Source organism: Polyodon spathula, unplaced genomic scaffold (assembly GCF_017654505.1).
Source record: "Polyodon spathula isolate WHYD16114869_AA unplaced genomic scaffold, ASM1765450v1 scaffolds_1678, whole genome shotgun sequence".
Classification (NCBI taxonomy): Eukaryota; Metazoa; Chordata; class Actinopteri; order Acipenseriformes; family Polyodontidae; genus Polyodon; species Polyodon spathula.
Genome location: NW_024473154.1, coordinates 1 through 17,932, shown reverse-complemented (window position 1 = coordinate 17,932; position 17,932 = coordinate 1). Strand labels below are relative to the sequence as shown.

Genomic DNA, 17,932 nt, shown 5'->3' with positions numbered 1-17,932 from the left:
CTCTCTCTCTCTCTCTCTCTCTCTCTCTCTCTCTCTCTCTCTCTCTCACACACACACACACACACAGCCACAAGGTTGCTATATTGAAAATGTGAGCGATGTGTCACAGACTCTCCATCTCTCCCTCTCTCTTCAGCATCCACTGTCTCTTTCCTTCTTTGTTTGCTGCCACATTCTTTTTTCTCCCCTCTTCCCTTTCTTTTTTTTACTGTCCCTCCTCTCTTTCTTTCTTTTAATTTATCCCTCTCCCCCTCTATCTCTCCCCCTCTCTTTCTTCCTCCCTCTCCCCCTCTCTCTCTCTTCCTCTCTCTTTCTCTTTCTTCCCCTCTCTCTCTCTTCCTCTCTCCCCCCTCTCTTTCTCTTCCTCCCTCTCCCTCTCTCTTTCTCTATCGGCCGACTGGTTTTTTGATCTTTAAAAAGCGCTGCAAGGAATAAACAGATTTCTCGCCTTCACAAAAGGGAGGGAGCCCCTCATTCCCACAGAATTTCTGGGATTCAGGAAGGAAGCCTGTTCCCCTTCTCTTCTGGAATTCTGAGGGGGGGTATCCCGGACCTGCAGCATTCCATATGGGAATTCGGGAATTCTGCCCCTCTCCCACAGGCAAATTAACAGAAAGGTGAGTCGAATATTTTTTTTTTTGAAATCCAGACACAGTAATACAATGAAAAGTGTGGTTAATTGAACTACTTATAGAAATCAAAAACTCGACCCCTTTTCCATATTATCTCCTGTGAAGTTACAGCAAATTGTCAATCACACCTTACAGCTGTACAAAACCTCTGACCCAATTTGAATGGAACTTGCTATGCACATGATTCAGCATGTTAACAGAGATCCAGGGTATATATGCTGTGTCTCCCTGCCTGCTCATACCTCCATCTGCATTGCGATTTGAATACATCTGGAAAACGCTTATTAAACTTGGCATTAACAGATGGCTAGTGAGAGTATTCTTTTCAATCACTCAGACGCTGTGTTCTTTAATTGTATTGCTGTGCTGAGCTCCTGACTCTTGCGCTCAGGAGCTGCTTTTCAGTTCTAATTGCCTGAACCAGATATATGTAACATGGACCAAGTGTTTTTATACAACTACCAGTCTGTCAGATCAATTTTATTTTTGTTTCTCTTGCAATACACTAGCTGTGCACTAGATGGCGTTGGCATGTAGGAATATAAACTTTGACTGATCTAGATTAGGTTAGACTGTTTGTTTTAACACAGCAATGCTGAGCCCTGATGGCTTCTTTCAAGATGATAATACACTCACCCACTGGAAATTGTGCGCACGGTTTGAGAAGCAGGACAGAGGCTTCTTCCACGGCCACCACATTGATCTCAATCCAACTGAGCACGCGTGGGATGAGCTTGAGCAGTCGTCATCGCCATCCACTGCCTGCCTCTCTGCACTAAATATTGAATGGATCCCTCGAGACACCTTCCAGCACCCTGTGCAGTCGACGCCACGTCAAGGCTGTGATCAGATCCCTCGAGACACCTTCCAGCACCTTGTGCGTTCAACACCACGTCAAGGCTGTGATCAGATCCCTCGAGACACCTTCCAAAACAGTGAAGCAAGGGGGGGAAGCTGCTGAGATCCCACAGGCCTGGAATATGCATCAGATATGTGATCAGATCCCTCAAGGCTGTGATCAGGGCAAACGGAGGCTGTTTATTTTCTCTTATAAATGAATTGCATGCTTGGCTTATTAAAGTCATGAATTAAATTAGACAATAACTATTTTGCCTATTTTCCCAGATTTTCAGTTCCAGTGGTTTGATTTCAATTTCTGCACAACAAATCAAAACTACAGAAGCAATGGGGTGCTCTGATACAGAAGCAATGGGGCGCTCTAATACAGGAGCAATGGGGTGTTCTAATACAGAAGCAATGGGGTGTTCTAATACAGAAGCAATGGGGTGTTCTAATACAGAAGCAATGGGGCGCTCTGATACAGAAGCAATGGGGCGCTCTGATACAGAAGCAATGGGGCGCTCTGATACAGAAGCAATGGGGCGCTCTGATACAGAAGCAATGGGGTGCTCTGATACAGAAGCAATGGGGTGTTCTGATACAGAAGCAATGGGGTGTTCTGATACAGAAGCAATGGGGTGTTCTGATACAGAAGCAATGGGGTGCTCTGATACAGAAGCAATGGGGTGTTCTAATACAGAAGCAATGGGGTGTTCTGATACAGAAGGGGTGTTCTAATACAATGGGGTGTTCTGATACAGAAGCAATGGGGTGTTCTAATACAGAAGCAATGGGGTGTTCTAATACAGAAGCAATGGGGTGTTCTGATACAGAAGCAATGGGGTGTTCTGATACAGAAGCAATGGGGTGCTCTGATACAGAAGCAATGGGGTGTTCTGATACAGAAGCAATGGGGTGCTCTGATACAGAAGCAATGGGGTGTTCTGATACAGAAGCAATGGGGTGCTCTAATACAGAAGCAATGGGGTGTTCTAATACAGAAGCAATGGGGTGTTCTGATACAGAAGCAATGGGGTGCTCTGATACAGAAGCAATGGGGTGTTCTATTTGTGTCAAGACTGAAATGCATATTCCAGGCCTGTGGGATCTCAGCAGCCTCCCCCCTTGCTTCACTGTTTTTCTCTTTGCAGTCGCTGTGCGCTTCAAGCCCACAGCAACCCTTTTTAACTTGTCAGGAGGTGTCAAGGCAAGAAGAACTGTGCCAGGCGGCCTGCAGGCAAATGTGCACTTATCAAAGAAGGGGGGCGAGAATGACGGTTTTAGTGGGTGCAGATTTAATAAGCCGTTCGTTTGCATTAGCATGCAGTAATGCCTTTCTGCAGCCAGGTTTGTTGAAATTAGCATTTCACAAAATCCTTTACAATGGGGGCGAATGATGAATTGATGAGGCGATACTAATTCAATACAGAATTTTCTCTACTCAGTATAGATGGGAGAGTCTAGTATAAAGAACTCTGTGCTGGGGATCTGAGAGCCAGCTAATTCAATACAGTCTAGTATAGAGAACTCAGTGCTGTACTGGGGATCTGAGAGCAGCTAATTCAATACAGTCTAGTATAGAGAACTCAGTGCTGTACTGGGGATCTGAGAGCAGCTAATTCAATACAGTCTAGTGTAGAGAACTCAGTGCTGTACTGGGGATCTGAGAGCAGCTAATTCAATACAGTCTAGTGTAGAGAACTCAGTGCTGTACTGGGGATCTGAGAGCAGCTAATTCAATACAGTCTAGTGTAGAGAACTCAGTGCTGTACTGGGGATCTGAGAGCAGCTAATTCAATACAGTCTAGTATAGAGAACTCAGTGCTGTACTGGGGATCTGAGAGCAGCTAATTCAATACAGTCTAGTATAGAGAACTCAGTGCTGTACTGGGGATCTGAGAGCAGCTAATTCAATACAGTCTAGTATAGAGAACTCAGTGCTGTACTGGGGATCTGAGAGCAGCTAATTCAATACAGTCTAGTATAGAGAACTCAGTGCTGTACTGGGGATCTGAGAGCAGCTAATTCAATACAGTCTAGTATAGAGAACTCAGTGCTGGAGATCTGAGAGCAGCTAATTCAGTACAGTCTAGTATAGAGAACTCAGTGCTGGGGATCTGAGAGCAGCTGGAACTACCTGGTTGTTGGTTTATATATAATGTGGTGCATTGCATCAAATGTAATAATCAGTGCTGTAGTCTTGAGTCACGCCTCGATCTGAGAGCCAGCTAATTCAGTACAGTCTAGTATCGAGAACTCAGTGCTGTATTAAAAAAAAAAAAAAAAAACATCTCCACACAATTATTTGATATCCTGAAGCTGAACAAAGAGAAATTGGATTTCTGGTTCTAGAAGGAGAAGCGGCAGCTGTAACTCAGGAACAATAAAGTGTAGCATGGCAGTAATTGACGGACTGTCAATCAAAGCAGAAATTCACAGCTCAGAGCTGGGAGCGGGATGCGGGATGCAGAGCGAGAGCTCTGACGATAGGGGGCAGCGTTGGTCGCTCTGCTGAGGTATGCAAACTGTGTGTTCAGCATTAATAAAATCACGACCTACCAGAGAATATGTTTTGCAAAGTGGAAAGAACAATACAGGCAGCTCCAGGAGTTTGAATGCATTTGCACCGCGGGCTCGGATTTGAGGTGAGGGAATGGGTTTTGTTTCTTTTGTAGAAACTTTTCCATACTAACTTTTATACTTGATAACATTCATTTAAAAATGTAACTGATGCTGTGATTAATACGTTCTTGTGACTAATTAGCTATGAACATTTCAAATAAGTCGTCTTAGAATAAAGTTTTGTAAATAATAATAATAATAGTGTTGCAAGTCAGCTGGAGGTGATTTTGCCAGTTGTAATGGCGAAATAAGTACGCAAGTACTTAGCTGCACAGACGGCGTTCAGAGATTAGGATTTAAGAGTCATGGTTTTACTCAAAAGCGATTCCTGTTCAGGTATTTATGAATGTGAATCATAAGAGCCATGCGCTTTCTCGTTTGATGACCAAGAAAAATAAGTTCATTTCTAAAATTTCCAATTATACAAAAGGTACCTAATTTAAAAGTTTGATTAAAAAAAAAAAAGTCTGTTTACTTTTGCAATTTATTTTATTTACTAAAATTAAAGTGTTTTTTTTTTTTTTTTTTTTTTTTTTCCGCTCAGTGCATACTCTATGTGCTTTCACGATATTTACTCAAATGAATAAAGGACAGTATAGATTAGGTTTATTTATAATGTAACAGGGTTAAACATGTTTTTAATTTGACTTTTTAACCCAAGCAGTGTTAATAGAGGTCCTAATGCTGCTGTTCAGACAGTGTGGGAAGCCCTGGTGTAATGTGTTTTTTGCGCCCTCTTGTGGCGGTGATTGTGTATTGCAGTGCAAGCCGTTGATTCAGTCACGGAGTTTATCCTTGGCTTATTGCCAGAGCATAATGATAGTCAAGGGGAGTTACTGAAAATATCACTTTGGCTGTTCTCGTATATCAGCAGCATGTGCAGAATAGTAGAATACGAAAAGGCAACGAATAGTGTATTGCTGATTGGGTTCTAAAGACTGCAAATAAGGTGTTAGTGTCATAAAAGTACCAACACTGTTGCATCACCGTATAGAATAAACTCACTGTGCTTCATGAAGTCGAATGAAAGCTGCTGAATAATGTAACGTTAACAGATTACGCACCGCTTTGTAGTCTTCCAGATGACGAAAAACTGAAACCGTTTCTGTAGTTTGTTTGATGCATGATGTTTAAATAAATAAATAAATAAATAAAATAATTCAGTCCTAAAATTCGAGGTGATGCTAACCGTTTGTTCGCAGGTGTATTTGTCTCACTGTGTCTCTCCCCTCGCAGGTCCGCTATGCAGCTGCTGTCTGATCACAGCCCTCGCCGCCTCTCTGATATCAGCTCTCAGCTGCGGCAGCTGCGCTATCTCACGGTGGAGGACCCCATCAAAGAGGAGCTGAAATCAGCACGATCCTTCCTGGACGTGAACAGTGCGCTCGGGAACCTGTCCACCATCGAGGTGCGCATTCTCCGAATCACCGGATACTACCGGCACAGCGCCCAGTGGTCACCCAGCTCCTGTGAGTGCCTGCCTATCGAGCCCCTTTACATACAGCACAATCCACATTGTGCCACTTCACATGCCTGCGCATTGCAGTACAGCAGAATGCATTTCACTTCTTATAGTAATTGTAGCTAACCAGATAACTCCATACATTTTGCACTAGCTGTATGCATCGCCTCCAATGTTAGGATTGAGACGATAAAAAAAGAACCGTGTTTGAAAACATGGTTTGCAACAGGATTTAGTGTGTCCAATTATAATCTCCCCCCAGGATTTTCTCTCAATTTGGACTGCCCAATCACTTTTCTCCTCGACGCAGCGGTTCCCCACTCAGCTCAGGAGACCCGAAGATTCAGCGGGCCGTCCTCCGATCCCAGCTTCCTTTTTCACCCAGGGACTCGAGAGCGGATGTCAGCGAGCTACCGCCCCCTGGAGGGCAGCCCTGCAGGCGTCCGCTCTGAGCTCACCGGGCGCCTGGCCAGCAGGTGTCACTGTGGTAGAGCGATGAAACAGTCCCAGGACGGTTTTACCTCCCTGACCCCCATGGGAGCGCCAGAGCCAAGGCGACGCTCCCTTCGGAGTCCATGTCGTAGACTGGCGAATCCGTACAGCCAGGACTCGAACCTGCGCTGTAGGACTCGCCCTGCGCACCGCGCGACTGCGCCTCTAGCAGGTGAGCCACGCGAACAGTTTTTAATGATTGTTTTAATGCAGGACAGGTTAGATTTATGGAAGGTCTATTTAGCTCTAGTATCTCTAATGCCACCAAAATCAAAATGTGCCCCTGGTTGACCCTGTACTGTTCCTCTCTTGAAGTCCAGCTGTTTTGAGGCCTCTCTCTCTCTTTCTCTCTCTCTCTCTCTCTCTCTCTCTCTCTCTCTCTCTCTCTCTGCCCCCTGCCTCTCTCAGCACGTTCCTGGTTTATTTTCCCTTTGAATGGAGTCCAGACACAGTCAGCCTTTCATTCAAAGCACTACAACCACCAGCTAAATAAAGAATCGCCAGTCTGGTCTTTGATGAAGCTGGATTGCAGGTGATCAAACAACCTGGAAGATTGTGAAATATTTTGTGCTACAGTACAAAAAGGGTATAGACTAGCTGATTCCAGGCTAGTAGGTAACAAATTAATCTAACAGTAAGGGCAAAGAAATTCTTACTATTACCACTGCAATTCCACAGATATTCTGGAGTGTGTCTGTAATTTCAGGAGCTGCTCTTCAGATCTGGTTTCCTGCCATAGACATATGCTAGGTAGGCTAGATTAACCGAAGTGTCTTTAGATTCGTAAGCACCAGCACCATCTAGTGGCCAGCAGTGTATTGCTGACAAAAGGCAGATGGCTATTTCTATTTCTGTTGTTTGTAGTGAGGTGACCAGACTTGCACACAGTATTCTAGGTGGGGTCTAACTAGAGCACCTCTCTAGATTTGCATTCCACGCTTGTTGCAATACAGCCTCCCGTTCTCTTACCCTGAGATCCTAAAGCTTTTCCTTCCTGTCAGGAACCAGTCAGCTGCTTCCCCTGTTGACTGACATGCTTTCAGCCAGTAGCATCGACCCAGAAGACACCGCTGACACAGGAAGTGCACGGGGAACAGATTTGTGGAAGTTTCTTTAACCTCGTGTAGTTCCAGATGTTTTAAAATGGAAATTCCCGTTGGCTGGAAAATACGTCTCTTTCAAAACCGCAACGTTTGAGACGTGCAGCTGTGGTCAAAAGTTTCACATAACCTACAACTTCAGGATCGAGACATCGTTTAACATTGTGGAATCAAAGAAAACGCAAAAATGATATCGAAAAAGTCTGCCGGAAGCCACAGTGGCGGTACCCTATTTCACGTTAGATTTCAAAACGTCACATAGTTCAATTTTGTCTGCATATGTTAACGTAACATTATTCAGCAGGTTTCATTCGACTTTATGAAGCAAAATTACTTTATTCTACAGGGTGATGCAAACTTTTGGCCAGAGCTGTATATATTGAATGAAAGAGCGCAAAAGCTTGATGGGTCGATGGAATCTTGTTAGTGCAACTCTATAAGGAACTGTTCTGTATTTGAAAGAGTGTTCAAGAGGTCTGTCTCAGTCTTTAGCAGATCTTAGACAATCTGGAGGCAGTGCCTCTCTAATCTTCCTCTCTCACAATCCTCTTTGAGACCTCTGCTTGTAGAGCTCATTGTGGGTTTGGAGCTGAGAGAGTGGGGAGGGAGAGAAGGGAGCGATGCAGAAATTCACAGCCAAGATCTCTCCTGTGACAGCTTGCAACAGCCCCGTCCTGTCACTCGCTCGCCCGGAGGGTAAATACGCTAACTTTGCTTCTTCCAGAACGTTGTGTGTGATGTGGGTCACCATCGCTGCGTAGGTCTCACATTTTCCTATGTGAAAGAGACACGTGGTTTATTAAACGTGGATTTGGTTTATCATGGCATTGTTTTCAGGGCATTTGTAAACTGTTAAACTGGCGAACGTCTCCTGCGCTCTTTTCCATGTTTTGAAAGCGTATAAGCGTATTTCTCTCGATTTTTTCTTAACACAAAACCCGATCGCTTACATTGCAAGAGAGATGCTTTCTCCGGTGTGTTTCGTTCTTGCTTGGTTGACTAGTTGCAGTCTCCCTGCGCATTTTAAAACCCATCTCTGTTAAACCCAGTCGGGTCTCGTTTGGAGGAATATGGGGTTTGGTTATGAAGATGTGGTTTTATCAACTTAATGAAATCCCAATATGCAGTTTACTTCAAAGGTGTTGAATTGGACCCCTGGCAGTGTTAACGTCACAATCAAAGGGAGGCTCGGTGGTCCTGTGTTTAAAGCAAGGGGCTGGATACCAGGAGGCTCCCAGTTCAAATCCTGGCTCAGCCACTGACTCACCCTGACCCTGAGCAAGTCACTGCACCTCCTTGTGCTCCGTCCTTCTGATGAGACGTTAAACAAACGCGGTCCTATTGGAAGCGACTCTGCAGCAGGAGTTGTTGATGATGCAGAGTTCACCCCCCCTGGTCTCTGCAAGTCACTAAATAATGACGATATAACACTAGTCAAGTTGCTGAGTGCTAAATAATTATTTTTTTCTTTTAACCAGATGAACCACAGCGAGAAAGGCCAGCTCCGTCTGTTTCCGTGACGACAGGGGTGGAGTCTGAGAGCAGTGAGACCGCGGTGAAGCCGCACTGCCGCTGGTGCCCTCTAGGGGTCCTCAAGAAGTTGGCTTGGGGGCTGGTGCTGGCGTGCTGTGTGGCTGTGTCCTGGGCTGGCTCCACCCACATCGCCAAGCTGGCGCTGCACACTATCAACGCCCCCTTCTTCCTGACATGGTTCACCACCACGTGGAACCTTCTCTTCTTTCCCTTGTACTACATGGGGCACTTATTCTGGGCGGAGAAGAGGCAATCTCCACTGAAGCAGTTCAGGTACAGTGTTTAAAACATTGTCAGTTAGAGAATACTGTGTCCAATCCAGGTCACCTCCACACCAAAAGAACAGCTTACCAAACTAATCCCAGTGCTTAAAGGACAGCTATGAAGATAGGTTGAAAGAACTGATTCTGTATTTAGCCTAGAACAAAGAAATCAGACTTGACTGAAGTCTTTCAAATCTTAATAGACAAAGTTAACCCTGTCCAATACTTTATGCGCAGCACAGGGACCAGGACCAGAGGACACAGTTGGTAATGAAGAGGGGAGAGGGCAGGAGATTTCCAGTGGGAGAGCATGGAATGTCCATCAATCCTAAATGAGATAAAAGGCAACGTTTCAGTTACTTTTAATAGCCAGAAACATGCTGAAGGGAATGAGTGGGACTCTGAGTATCTGCACAGCCCTTTTGCCAATACAAACCAATTACATTACCAGGGGCAGCAACACTTATCCAAACAGTTCCTGTAAGTTTGAGGTCAGGAATCCCAGTAAAGGCTGGATGAATTCTCCTGTGGCTCCCTGTACAGGACGGCACTGTACAGGAAATCCAGGCTATTGCCACAGCCAGCCCAGCTGTTTCAGCTCCAGTGTAATGATGGTTCTGGGTTCAGCTGTGAACTCTCTAAACAATGTGTCTGTGGATAGATCAGGAGAGAGAGGCAGCCGAGAGCGGAGGAAATCTCGTTGAAGAGGTGAAACGTCAACACTAACTTACATTTCTGCAGCGTCTTTCATCGCTAGGATCGCAAAACGCTTCACACACACACACTAAACTAAAACACTAAACATTTAAAAACAATCTATTAAAAAAAAAAAAAAAAAAAAAAGCCGTACTAATAGTCCTGTATTTCATGTTCGATTGCGTTAAGTATCTGGAAAACTGCAAAGCGGCGTGTAGTTCAACATGTTAACGTGACATTATTCAGCAGCGTTCACTCGACTGCATGAAGCAAAATCCGTTCATTCTACAGGGCCCTGCTTAACCTTTGGCTAGAGCTGTACACTCCATTCATTGATGGGATCGTAATTCAAGCTGCAAATTCATTTTAAATGAACCAGCGTTGCTGATTCATTTTTCTTGTATCGATTCGAAATGTCATTTGAGTCATTTAGGTCGGATTGTCCTATTGTCCAAAATATTCTCGAGGCAGGGGGTTAGATGCTGCTAATAGGTTCCAGTAGGGGCAGGTCACATGATCTGAATGCAGCCAGGCAATTGGAGGGAGTTTGAACTGCTGCAGCGACTGGTAACCAGGGTCTTTCTCTATCAGGTGCAATGCCTGAGCTGTAGCGCTCAGAGATTACTGCTCAGGTTAATGAAAGGGTTTAAGAGAGGGGTTCGGTTAGCTTCGAGTGGATTTAATCAGATTGTGGCTGTGCAGCTCAAAGCTGATTAAACTAAGTGGCAGAACACATACCTAGCCATGCCGCGCACAAGACAAGATTATTAAACTACAATGTGAACTGGTGAAAGGAACTGGGACAATTCCAGCGACGCTACCATCGCACTCTCCTTTAAATCGGAATAGTCAACTGGGATTGAATTAAAAGCATATCTAAACGAGCAAAAGAAAAACCAGTAAATCTGTTCTAGATCTCTGTGTCCTATGTGAGAGAGGCACACATTATGGGCAACTTATATTTTTATCATAGCAATTATTCATTTGAATGTATTTATTGCATTTCTATAGCGCTTTTTATACAAAAGTACTGCAAAGCTCTGTACAGCACATAGCAGATAAAAACAACAAACCACAATGCATTTCTACAGCAGGTCACACACACAACTGCCACAGTCACACCACTGAAACACAGATTAAAATAACAGTGCACACACAATAATACAAAAGCGGCAATTTTAAAGTTACATTGCAACCCACTAAGACAAGAAAGCCGTTTTATAAAAGTGTGTTTTTAGTCTTGACGTGAAAACAGGGCAGAGCATCCCAATAATAGGGCAGGCGGGGCTCAAAAGTCCCGTCTGACAAAAAAAAGCCCTTCCCCCTCCCGTGTTGCTTTTGTTGACCCGAGGAATAACCAGCAGCCCCTCATCCTGTGATCTCGGAGTGCGGTTTGGTCAGTAAGCTGAGTCCCAGGGACCTTGTAAGTTAACAGTTTTAGAATACTATTAAGATAATTCTCATACGTGTCCCTCGGTCACCAGGTTGTTCGAGGGCCAGCAACAGGGGTAATATGCCCATCTTTTTGTGAGGGGAAAGGACCAAAATTCAGTCTTAAGATCGCGGTTGATAAGACTTGTTCTCCAAGGTTCGTGATACCACATGTTTTGGGACACCAGAAAAAAGTGCATAACAATAATCAACTCTAGATGAAACAAAGGCCTGCATTAGTCTCTCAGCATCAGATACAGAAATAATTGGTCTGTTTGACTGTATTTCTCAAATGGCACATATAGCAACTTCCCTAATATGAGTCTCAAATGATGATCAAAGATGACCCCAAACTCTTAATTTCTAGTTTAAGTTTTGACGAGAGACTGCAAGGGTCGAGCTCATGTAATCCCACATTTCCTTTTAGTTGGTTCTGTGATCCCACTAGCATAACCTCTGCTTTATCTGAATTCAACATTAGAAAATTCTGTGGCATCCAGTGCTTGACGGCTGTAAGGCACATAGCTAATAACACCCAGGCAGAAGAAATTCCTGGCTTTCGGGGCAAATAAAGCTGCGTATCATCAGCATAGCAATGGAAGTTGATTGTGGATTACGTCACCTAACGGTGAACAGAATTAGTGAATGGAAATTGTTGCCTTTGTACAAATTTCAATGCTGCACAATTCTGAAGTCTTGAAGTACCGGCAAGGAGCGACTTCCTAATAGTTTAGAAAAAAATGTAATGAAAATCAAATGCAAGTTTACCATATAATATGTGCATCTTTTACATAAGAGAACAAGCATCGAAGTATCGATGACAAACTATCTGAGAACTTGGGAAATAAACTCTGTTCCAGTACATGCTGTCAAGAGTCCAGGAACGCCCTGTAATTCACGGATTGAATTCATTTCATCACTTCCTCTGTTATATAAATAAGAGTTTTTATAGTAGATACAACGTACTTGATTATCAGCATCACATGATCTGGTACCTGACTTCATATGCCTGACACCATAGCAGGCTGTGTGGTCTAGTGGTTAAAGAAACAAGCTTATAAAGCGGAGGTACCAAGCTTAGCCTCTGACTCGCTGTGTGTGACCCTGAGCGAGTCACTGAACCTCCTTGTGCTGCATCTTTCAGGTGAGATGTTGTTGTAAGTGACTCTGCAGCTGATGCATAGTTCATACACCCTAGTCTCTTGTAAAGCGCTAGTGGTGGTCCACTTTGAAAGGCGCTATACAAAAATTATTATTAACGAGTTATTTATTACAGTATTTTGTGAGCCCCTGAAAATGTAAAAGGCTGTTTTATATGAAGTGTAATAACTGGTAGGCCCCCTGTCTGTGGTTTCAGGGAGTGCACTGAGTTTCTGGGGGAGGACGGCTTCACGCTGCGTGTTTTCTTGAGGCGGACGGCCCCCTTCTGCCTCCTCCGGAGCCTCACGACGTATCTGTACATGCTGGCCCTGCGACGCATCAGCCCCAGCGACGCGGCCGCCATCTTCTGCTGCAACAAGGCCTTCGTCTTCCTGCTGTCCTGGATCATCCTGAAGGACAGATTCATGGGAGTGCGTGTGAGTGGAGCGGCTGTTCGGGTCCTCGAGGATTGTGCTCTTAGCCATTGTTTGCTTGTCCTACGAGGTCATGTGTTAAACAACGATAAAGACAGTGACAAGCAGGATTACAACTATATCGATTCAATTCAATTCCATTATTGCACTGTAACAAGCAATTACTGCAAATCTAATCTTAGACAGATTATATGAGTCACCTAGTTTACGGTAAGAGCAATAGACAGATCAAGTCCACCTGCACGCTGGGCATTCTTTCTCAAGGTTGTGCTGCTGGCTGTGCTACTTCTCAAGGTTGTACAAGGGAAGCAGCGGGCTGGTTACTGCCAGAAACAAGGTACTGAAGGATGACACCACCTAGGAAGTGCGAAGCTATGTGGAACCTGGGCTTGCAAACAGATTTTGTTAACTTAGTGTGCCAAATGTTTTCAAATGAAAATCCATGTTTGCTAGAAACCTGAGTTTGTTTCAAAACCGCACCTTTGAGACTAACATAGAGAATTAAATTGTGATTGGTAAGATCTACGGAATTGTTAGCTAAAATTACTTTATTGACTTACGAGGTCGCTCAGTGACTCCCCTGGTAAAGGCACGGCCGCGTGGTGTGCAGGGGGAGTCATACAGTCAGGGGAGCGCAGGGGTCCGCGGGGGTCTCCCCTGGTAAAGGCACGGCCGTGTGGTGTGCAGGGGGAGTCATACAGTCAGGAGAGCGCAGGGGTCACAGAGAGTCTCCCCTGGTAAAGGCACGGCCGCGTGGTGTGCAGGGGGAGTCATACAGTCAGGGGAGCGCAGGGGTCCGCGAGGGTCTCCCCTGGTAAAGGCACGGCCGTGTGGTGTGCTGGGGGAGTCATACAGTCAGGAGAGCGCAGGGGTCACAGAGAGTCTCCCCTGGTAAAGGCACAGCTGTGTGGTGTGCAGGGGGAGTCATACAGTCAGGAGAGCGCAGGGGTCACAGAGAGTCTCCCCTGGTAAAGGCACAGCTGTGTGGTGTGCAGGGGGAGCGGATTTGGATGTTCTAAATTGGGGAGCAGGGGGGGGTTGGGGGGGGGGGGGGGGGGGGGGGGGGGGGGGGTGTGGGGGGGGGGGGGGGGGGGGGGGGGGGGGGGGTTGGGGGGGGGGGGGGGGGGGGGGGGGGGGGGGGGGGGGGGGGGGGGGGGGGGGGGGGGTTAATAATTCTTCTTGTTGTTGAGATTCTCTTTGTATATCATTTCAGCTTCAGTCATCACAGCGATGCTGTAAAACCTGCATTCAAAGTTTGGTTGTTTTATTCGTTCTTTGTGGTCCTAGATAGTGGCAGCCATTCTGTCCATCACAGGGATAGTGATGATGGCCTACGCAGATGGTTTCCATAGCGACTCGATCACCGGAGTGGCCTTGGTGGTAGGCTCCGCCTCCAGCTCGGCACTTTACAAGGTCAGTTACTTGACACCGCAGGAATTAACCTGTTCACTGCCACAGTGCCACGGGGAAAAATGACAACAATGTTACCGCACTATAGGCTTTGGCATTTGGTGTAGGGATGGCCTTATTCCATGAAACTACAAGAAAGCAGGGACTCCTCGCTGCGCTACAGTGGCCCCTGCTGGCAGCAGGTTGTCTCCTACAGGGGTCACTGTGGAGCTGGGTGTAAGAGGTATTAGTATTAGGACACGGCAATGTTGCAGTTTTTCACCCATGTTTTATACCATGGCTATACTATATATTTACTCTAATTTACCATGGATTGCTATGTTTTTTCAGTATACTTTACTGAACCTCTCTGTGCTTTACAATGCTTCCCTATGCTTTACCATGCCTCTCTGTGCTTTACAATGCTTCCCTATGCTTTACCATGCCTCTCTGTGCTTTACAATGCTTCCCTATGCTTTGCCATACCTCTCCATGCTTTACAATGCTTCCCTATGCTTTGCCATATCTCTCTGTGCTTTACAATGCTTGCCTATGCTTTGCCATGCTTTCACTGTGCTTTACAAATCTTCCCTATGCTTTACCATACCTCTCTGTGCTTTACAATGCTTCCCTATGCTTTACCATACCTCTCTGTGCTTTACAATGCTTGCCTATGCTTTACCACACCTCTCTGTGCTTTACAATGCTTCCCTATGCTTTACCATACCTCTCTGTGCTTTACAATGCTTCCCTATGCTTTACCATACCTCTCTGTGCTTTACAATGCTTCCCTATGCTTTACCATACCTCTCTGTGCTTTACAATGCTTGCCTATGCTTTGCCATGGTTTCACTGTGCTTGATTACACTCGGGAGCGTGGTATTGTGCTGCAGTGCCCCCTGGTGGCCTCTCTGAGCAGAGCTATCTGGTTATGTGATTCTCAGGTCCTGTTCAAGCTGCTGGTGGGGGAGGTGAAGTTTGGAGAGGTGGCTGTGTTCCTCAGTGCCCTGGGGCTGTGTAACCTGCTCCTGCTGTCCTGGCTTTCCCTCATCCTCTACATCACCAGAGTGGAGTACTGGCCCTCTGCTCAGCCCATCCCCTGGGAGCAGCTGTGCACCCTGGCTGCTCTGCTGCTGAGTGAGAGAGGGGAGAGACGCACTGAGTACAGCTGTGGCCAGACATCTTGCACCACCGAGGATCTTAGGCTTGAGACGTCATTTAAAAAGAAAACTCTATGAACATAACTTCTGTCTTTAATTTAACATCATGCAACTGCACAAGTCTCCTGGAAGCCATAGTAATAGTGCGCTAGCATTTCATGTTAGCTTTCGAAATGTCACAAATTGTGTTGTCAGTTTTTTCGTTAAGTATGTGGAAAATTACAAAGCGGCGTGTAATTCGATATGTTAACGTAACGTTTTTCAGCAGGCTGCTTTCGACTTTATGGATTAGTTCATTCTGTAGGGTGATGCTAATCTTTTGGCCAGAGCTGCACACAGCACTGACTGAGTGTCTTTCTCTGTTTAATTTTGATATTTTGTTATTTTGTGTGTGTCTCTATGTATGTGAGTCTGTTTGACTGTGTATCTGTGTGTCAGTATGTGTGTGTCTCTGTGCCTGTGTCTGTGTGTGTCTATATGTGAGTGTGTGTCTGTGACACTGTCTGTGTGTCTGTGTGTCAGTGTTCCTGTGTCTATGAGTCTGTGAGTGTGTGTCTGTGACACTGTACCTGTGTCTCTGTGTCTGTGTGTCAGTGTCTGTGTGTGTGTCTGTGTGTCAGTGTCAGTGTGCCTGTGTGTCTGTGTGTCTGTGTGTGTGTGTGTGTGTGTGTGTCTGCCTGTCTGTGTGTCTGTGTGTCTGTGTGTGTGTGTCTGTGTGTCAGTGTGCCTGTCTGTGTGTCTCTGTGTCTCTGTGTCTGTGTGTCAGTGTGTCTGTCTGTGTGTCTGTGTGTGTGTCTGTGTGTCTGTGTGTCTGTGTGTCTGTCTGTGTGTCTGTGTGTGTGTCTGTGTGTCTGTGTGTCTGTGTGTCAGTGTGCCTGTCTGTGTGTCTGTGTGTCTGTGTGTCTGTGTGTCTGTGTGTGTGTCTGTGTGTCTGTCTGTGTGTGTGTGTGTGTGTGTGTCTGTGTGTCTGTGTGTCTGTGTGTCTGTGTGTGTGTGTGTGTCAGTGTGTCTGTCTGTGTGTCTGTGTGTCAGTGTGTCAGTGTGCCTGTCTGTGTGTCTGTAACTTCTGTGTCAGTGTGCCACCCCCTGTGTTTGTGTGTCTGTGTGTCTGTGTGTGTGTGTGTGTGTGTGTCTGTGTGTCTGTGTGTCTGTGTGTGTGTCTGTGTGTCAGTGTGCCTGTGTCTGTGTGTCTGTGTCTGTGTGTCTGTCTTGTTGTTTGTCTGTCTGTGTGTCAATGTGTCTGTGTGTCTGTCTGTGTGTCTGTGTGTTGTGTGCCTGTCTGTGTGTCTGAAGGAAGTCTGGAACACGGACAGCCCTCAGAGTGTCTGTCACCCTCTGACAACAGTGGGTCAGTGTGGACAGTCGTGTGTCAGTGTGTCCCAGAGACAACAGTCTGAGAGACTGTTACAGTGTCAGAGTGCCTGTCTCTCACACCTGTCTGTGTGTCAGTGTGCCTGTCTGTGTGTGTGTGTCTGTGTGTGTCTGTGTGTCTGTCTGTCTGTGTGACTGTGTGTGTGTCCTCTGCCCTGTCCTCTCTCTCAGCGCTGTGTCCTGTGTGTCTGTGTGTCAGTCAATGAATAACTTCTTGTTTTTTGTTGTTTTCTTTCAGCCTTCAACGTTCTGGTGAATTTTGGGACTGCATTGACGTACCCCTCGCTCATCTCTGTGGGGGTCTTCCTGAGTGTTCCAGCCAACGCAGGTAGAGTCCCACAGCACAGAGAAGGGTTGACTAGAAGCCTCTGCCCCCTCTCTCTCAGCGCTCCCCCTGTCTCTCTCTCACCCCCTCTCCCCTCTCTCTCCCCAGCGCTCCCCCTCTCTCACCCCCTCTTCCCCTCTCTCTCTCGACCCCTCACGTCCCTCTCTCCCCAGTGCTCCCCCCCTCTCACCCCCTCTCTTCTCCCCAACGCTCTCCCTCTCTCACCCCCTCCCCTTTTCTCTCACCCCCTCTCTCTCTCCTCCCAGCGCTCCCCCTCTCTCACCCTCTCCCCTCTCTCTCCCCCTCTTCTCTCTCACCCCTCTCCCTTTTCTCTCTCCCCACTCTCTCCCTCTCCCTCCCCCCCCCTCAAGGGCTCTCCCCCCTCTGCTCCACCTCTCTCCCCTCTCCCCTTTCTCTCCCCAGCGCGCTCTCCCTTTCTCAGCCCCTCTTTCTCTATCACTCCCTCTCCCTCTCCCCTCTCTCTAACCCCCCTCCTCTCTCTCTCCCTCTCTCTCCCCTCTCTCACCCCTCCCCTCTTTCTCAACCCCTCTCGCTCCCCAGCGCTCTCCTCTCTCAGAGGGGGCAAGAGAGGGGGGAGGACACCCTCTCTCTCACCTCTCCCCTCTCCCGTCTCTCCCCAGCGCTCTCCCTCTCTCAGCCTCTCCCCTTCTCTCTCACCACCTCTCTCATCCCCTCTCCCGTCTCTCCCCAGCGCTCTCCCTCTCTCAGCCCCTCCCCTTCTCTCTCCCCCCTCTGTCTCACCCCCTCTCTCACCCCCTCTCCCTCTCTCTCCCCAGCGCTGGGCCTGTCTCTGACCAGGGGGCTGCAGTTCAGTGAGGTGCGCATTGCTGCCGCTGGGATCATCGGCCTTGGCTTCTTGCTGCTGCTCCTGCCGGAACGCTGGGACGAGGCTGCGCTGCGCTGCCTGGCCCGGATCACACGAGAGCGGAAGAGAGAGGAGAGCCCGGAGGAGGCAGGGGAGAGCAGCCAGTCAGCCCGGGGCAAGGGCAAGCCAGTCGGGGGAGCAGCGCTGGCATGAGTC

The 17,932-nt window shown here is 46.9% G+C and overlaps 1 protein-coding gene across 1 annotated transcript; it reads left to right on the top strand.

Annotated features, from left to right (window-relative positions):
* Window positions 1-321: 321 nt before the first annotated feature.
* LOC121310025 (putative thiamine transporter SLC35F3) lies at window positions 322-17,929 on the top strand. Its single transcript, XM_041243225.1, has 8 exons — window positions 322-617; window positions 5,331-5,563; window positions 8,627-8,954; window positions 12,429-12,648; window positions 13,933-14,058; window positions 14,979-15,171; window positions 16,804-16,893; window positions 17,688-17,929. Exons 1-8 carry the CDS (start codon window positions 568-570, stop codon window positions 17,927-17,929), a joined length of 1,482 nt encoding a protein of 493 aa, XP_041099159.1. The 5' UTR covers window positions 322-567.
* Window positions 17,930-17,932: the final 3 nt, after the last annotated feature.

What these genes read in the sequence shown, in the direction of transcription:
- LOC121310025 (XM_041243225.1), top strand. Translation starts at nt 568, where the DNA reads ATGGGAATTCGGGAATTCTGCCCCTCTCCCACAGGCAAATTAACAGAA. An exon ending in ACAGGCAAATTAACAGAAAG is followed by an intron (nt 618 to 5,330) that starts GTGAGTCGAATA and finishes CTCCCCTCGCAG; the next exon opens with GTCCGCTATGCAGCTGCTGT. An exon ending in GAGTGTTCCAGCCAACGCAG is followed by an intron (nt 16,894 to 17,687) that starts GTAGAGTCCCAC and finishes CTCTCTCCCCAG; the next exon opens with CGCTGGGCCTGTCTCTGACC.